The following is a 5484-nucleotide window of genomic DNA, read 5'->3' on the forward strand; positions in this document are numbered from 1 at the left end:
ATACCTTGGTGATCTCTTCTCTTCCTGGCCAGTGTATTAAACATTAATATCCTCTTAAAAAGAAATACAGGTATCAAGTTTCTCTTTTACTTTAACATGAAGAAACTGCAGCTCAGTGAGTTGGAAAACATCCTCAAAACATCAGTTACAACATGAATGCACATCATGTGTCATGTGTAGAACATTTTTTTTTGTCTTTTATTAAGGGTCGTCAACCAGAGCAACACGAACGCTTGACCCATCTGCTTTTCAAATGAACAAGGCACAAAACTCCATCCAACATCGCAAAGGAGGAAAAGTGCGTGGTGTCCGCGGCCAGTTACAGGCGAGATGGGGCTAGGGGCCCGGCGGAGCAGGGAGAGGAGGAGAGGGAGACACAGACAACACGCGTGCCAGGGCCAGGACGGACACATGGACGCAGAAGGATGCTCCGCAAACATCGATTCCTTTAGGGAAGTCTTTACAGTGTCCTTACTGTCACGATGGGCAGGAACCTGGGCCTGTTAGTCACTGCTGTTTGTGCCAAGTGCATGTGAGGCCAAGTCACGCCACTGCCCTCCTTGACCTCACAGTTGACGCTCAGCTGGCTGACGTCCAGAGCAGTGTTCCTCCCCCAGGACCAAGCTGGGCAGACTCCACGGGGGTGCCCACAGCATTCACAGAGACAATGTGTCTTAAAGTCACCTCTGCACGATTGCTGCCTTTGCCACTCTAGTATTAAGACATGCACTTAAATAAAACACAGTCCAGCTCTGGGCATTCATACAGGAGACAAGCTATTCAGCAGGTGGAAGTCATTGGTTCTGCATCTCATCTGGCGGCTGATCCAGCTCCCACAAAATTAGATGCTTCGTGTCTACCTAGATGTATGCCTAGCACGGGAGAGAGACGAGAGCAGAGACCTCCGCAAGAAAAATACAAAATTGGTTTTTAAAAACGTAAGGCTTCAATACAATCAAGAATTGACACTTTAAAGTCTAATGAGATAAAACATTAAACTAGTTATCAAGTGTTATAAAATAAGTCAAAAATTGAGGTAATACATTACACGCTCATATAACCAGCTTTATCTGAGTATAACCTTCTCCTCCATCTCAACCTTGGCATTAAATATACTCAGATGCACAGAAGGAATACCTAGAAATCAGCCTGGAGTTAGTGGAGCAGAGTATGACCTCTAAAAGGCAGGGGAGTCTTACCCTGTATTCAAATAATAAATACAAACTTCCCTTTTCCAAATCACTGTATACAACTGTACAGAGCCACCACATCACTGATTCTCACACAGGGATTAAAAACACTGAAAACACCCATCTGCCCTGTACTCCCACTATCTCCCTACAGAAACGGGTCTCTGGCCCACATCGCGTCCTGCATGTGGGTCCAGCTCTCTGCACGTCACCCCCCTTTCTTTCTGTAGCACAAAAGACACTTGTGAGCAGCAGTAAAATACAGAGGGCGCATTCTCCAGAAGCGGGCCTGGCTGGGCTGCCACCTCCCCGGACGCTAAGGGGTCCCCGCAGCTGTGCTCACCCATGTGTATGAGTGGAGAGAGCACGGTGGGCGAGAACATGTCTGTGAACCGGCGTGAGCATGTGTGCATGAGCGAGCATGAGTGTGAGTATGGATAAGTGTGCATGAGAGCACAAGTATGTGAGTGTGAAAGCCGAGTGTGTGAAGGTAAGCCTGTGTCAGTGTGCAGGCATATACCTGTGCACGTGGGCTCCCGGCCCCCAGGAGTCTGAGCGGTGACCACAGAGCACTGTGCCCATCACAGCGCCCACTGGCCAGGCCGACTCTCCTGGTGGTCAGCACCCTCCCCCTTGCCGTCGGGAAGTAGTTCGGTTCACCTGCGTCGCCGGTTTTCCAGGCCCCGGGACATGTTTCCCACTCAGGAGAAACAAAACCGTACACGCAGCACCGCGCCCAGCTCCGCACCTGACCGCCACCGTCCTGGCCCCCGCATCTGGGGGTCACCCGGCCCCTCGGGGGTCACCAGGCAGCCTGCACCTGAAAAGCCACACCCATCGACGGGCCTTCCCCCGCAGAGGGTGGGGGACCCAGGGGACCCTTAGGGGTGGGGGCTGAGAGGCATGGGCACCGCGGCTCACCCCTCACCCACGAGCCCCGAGGACACCCGTGGGCACGGAAGAAGCCAACGGGTGCAGAGGGCAGACCCGCGGGGTGGAGGCCCGGCCGGCGGCAGGCCGGGGTGGCGGCCGTCTCCCTCCTTCCCTGCAGGTGGTGGGCCGCGGGGCCGGCTCTCCGGTGCCCGGGAGGGCCGCGGGCGCGGTCACAGCGAGCTCAGGTGCGGCAGCGCGTCCAGGGGCCCCGCCCGGTCGCGCGCGGCGGCCGCCGACTCCACGCCGCGCAGCCACTCGGTGCACTTGCGGACCAGGCCCTCGTCGGCGGCTGCCGCCTCCTCCTCGTACTCCACGTCGTCGTACTTGTGCCGCTCGTTGAGCAGCGACACCTTGAGCAGCGAGCGCAGGTCGGCGGGCCGCGGGCCGGGAGCGGGCGGCGGCGGCGGGGCGAGACGGCGGCCGAGGCCCGCGGCCCGGGGGCAGGGGGCGGGCGGGCGCCCGGCGTCGGCGGGAGGCGCCCGCCGGGGCCGCGCCAGCAGCTGCCTCTCCAGGTGGCGCCGCTGGATGACCAGCACGGCCTCGGGCGTGAGGCTCAGCGAGAAGCGCAGGGCAGCGTCGGGCCCGGCGGCCGAGGCGGCGGTCCGCGCCCCCGAGGCCGCGGTCCCCGCGGGGCTGTCGCCGGAGCCGGCCGGCCGGGGCGCGCACGGGGCCGGGGCGCGCGGGGAGGCCGGGCCGGGGGCGCGGCGGGCCGGCGGCCGCTTCAGGGTGGCGGAGGGCCAGGAGCTGGACAGCGGCCCCGGGGGCCCCTCGGGAGGCCGCCTCTTCTTCTCGGCGGCCGCGGCGGGCGGCGAGGGTCCGGGTGGGGCGCAGGCGGGCGCCGCCGCCTTGCGCGGGGCGCCGGGCTTCCGGGGCGGCGGGCGCGCGGCGGGGACCCCCGGGGCCGGGGTGGGCGGCGGCGGAGGCGCGGGTGGGAACGGCATGGTGGTCAGCGCCCTGGAAGGAGAGGGGCGGCTACCGTGTGGGTGCGCCGAGCCCGGCGCCCTCCCCGGGGGGCCGCGGTCCGCCCCCCGCCCGCCCTCCGCACCCACCTGGGCTGGGCCGCGGCATCTCCGGCGCGCACACGCCCCCCGCGTCCACACCCAGGGCCTCGCGCCCGGGCACCCCGCTCCCTTCCTCCGTCCTGCCTTCCTTCCGGGGCCAAGGTCTCTGCCGGCTCTCCTCCGGGGACAGCGGCGGCCGGTCCAAGCGGAGCCCGCGGGAGGAGGAGCCGCTGCGCCCGCACGCCCGGCGCCGCGACTGGGCGGCGGAGGCTCCGCGGGCGGCCTTCCACCGCGGGGGCTAATCCATCAGAGGCGGGGAAGACCGGGCGTGTCCTCCGCCCGAGGCGGGGTCCTCGCACGTGGGCCCGAAAGTCGTGTGCCACCTCTCGGTGCCTCTAAGATGGTGCGCAGGCCGGCGGCGGGGGGACCGCGGGCCCCGCGCGCGGCCCCGCATCCCGGTGTCGCGGGAGGAAGCTGGCCGGAGCTTAGAGGCGGGCACAGACACTTCAGGGCGTCCTTCTGGTTTTGTTTTTGGATCATGTTGAAAGACAGTCATTTTAAAATTAAAAACCTCGTATTCCTTGAAGAGGCAAAAAAAAAAAAAAAGGCCAGTTTCGGTTAAATCGTGATATAGGAACTACCAGACCTTCAGTTCATTTCAGGAGACTCCTGTGAGCCCACGGAAAGCATTTACTGCTGTAACCGTGGTTAAAAGGAAGCAGACAGCTTCACTGTCAACTTAGAGTCTAGTGGTGGAGTCCTGAAAACACTCCTTCAGTTTTCAAATGTGTGTTAAATAAATGAATGATTCATTGACTAATTACAGAGCCGTGCCTCCTAAAATCAAAATTTCAAATGAGTCCCTGCATTACTTATGGAGAATCATCCATTGTTTAGAGCTCAAAAAAAATTTTTGTCTTATGCATAGGATATGCTTTTCTGGGCCAGGGAAAGCGTTAGTGGCTGGGTCCTGTCCAACTGTTTGCAACCCCATGGACTGTAGCCTGCCAGACTCCTCTCTCTGTCCATGGGATTCTCCGGGCATATTACTGGATATGGTCTCCTGGAGTGGGTTGCCATTCCTTTCTCCAGGGAATGGAAGAAATTCTCAGGAATTCCTTTCTTCCTGACCCAAGGATCGAACCTGGGCCTTCTGCACTGCTGGTGTGTTCTTTACCACGTGAGTCACCAGGGAAGCCCTTTCTGGGCTAACCAGGAGCACAGCTAGGTTGTGTGGGTTCCAGCCCGGGTTAGCGGAGAGCCCTCAGACGTGGCCTGTGCGCCCTGCCCGGGGCCCTGACCAGCTCTGCAGGCTCTCCTGCTCCCCACCAGCATCGCCCTGCTGTCGGGGCCCCCCTCCCACATGCTCCCCTGCTCAGGGTGCGGCAAGAAGGAACGTGATGGGTGGCCAGAAACTTTTCTTGTGATTGCTGGAATGGAGGGGTCGGTTTAGGCCCTGTCATCTCCACCATCACCTTCAAACCACCCCATGTGTCCATCTTCTCCATAAAGTACGCAATCCCCACTTCCAGACAGGGCTCCCCTCTGGAAGGTCCTCTCTCCTGGACCTTCTCGCTGTCCCTGCCAGTGTCTCAAGGCAACGTGTCTCCTCCCACGGTTCAGGGGGAACACACTGGAGACAGTTTAGGTCGTGAAACACCTGCGGTGCCCCTGAAATCATGCACGTATTTTATCCCAGGTGTTCCTGGGTGGGTGTGGACTAGCTGTGGAAGCCATGGCAGCAGGAACAGTCCTGCCTGGAGTGTGGAGGACAGCAGAGGAGGTGAAGCTGGTGCAGATGGGCAGGGTGGGGGTCAGGAAGTGGGAGGACGAGGAGGGGGCTAGGGGACCATGTCTATGGGCATAGCCCCGGGGTAGCTGGACACCCAGAGAGGGATTCCAGGAGGGACCTCAGCGCTTCACGAGCTGTGCCAGTAACAGCGATTGGGTTTCCCTGCTTCCCGTTTCCTAATTCTTGAAGTCACTCAGTCATGTCCGACTCTGCAACCCCATGGGCTGTAGCCCACCAGGCTCCTCCGTCCATGGGATTCTCCAGGCAAGAATATTGGAGTGGGTTGCCATTCCCTTCTCCAGGGGATCTTCCCTACCCAGGGGTTGAACCCAGGCCTCCCACATTGCAGGCAGATGCTTTACCCTCTGAGCCACCAGGGAAGCCCTGTTTCCTATTGTGGTCCCTCACCCGGGCCACGCTGGGCATTGCTGTACTGCCTGCCGGGTGGCACAAGAGACCCACTCTAAGGCCGCTGTCCTAGGGAGCGAATACCTGTAGAACCTCTCCTTGAAACGTTTCCTCAGACGAAGAAATAGAGGCTGACGGAGGTAAGCGCCTTACGGAACTC

The 5484-nt window shown here is 60.3% G+C and overlaps 1 protein-coding gene across 1 annotated transcript; it reads right to left on the reverse strand.

Annotated features, from left to right (window-relative positions):
• Positions 1–2293: 2293 nt before the first annotated feature.
• Positions 2294–3064, reverse strand: PRR18 (proline rich 18). The gene has a single exon (XM_081526703.1). It carries the CDS (start codon positions 3062–3064, stop codon positions 2294–2296), a length of 771 nt encoding a protein of 256 aa, XP_081382829.1.
• Between the last annotated feature and the right edge of the window lie 2420 nt (positions 3065–5484).

This window comes from Giraffa tippelskirchi, chromosome 9 (genome assembly GCF_054371585.1).
Source record: "Giraffa tippelskirchi isolate mGirTip1 chromosome 9, T2T-mGirTip1v1.2.pri, whole genome shotgun sequence".
Classification (NCBI taxonomy): domain Eukaryota; kingdom Metazoa; phylum Chordata; class Mammalia; order Artiodactyla; family Giraffidae; genus Giraffa; species Giraffa tippelskirchi.

Bases quoted from the DNA above. Each gene is read 5' to 3' on its own strand.
- PRR18 (XM_081526703.1), bottom strand. From the start codon at position 3,064: ATGCCGTTCCCACCCGCGCCTCCGCCGCCGCCCACCCCGGCCCCGGGG.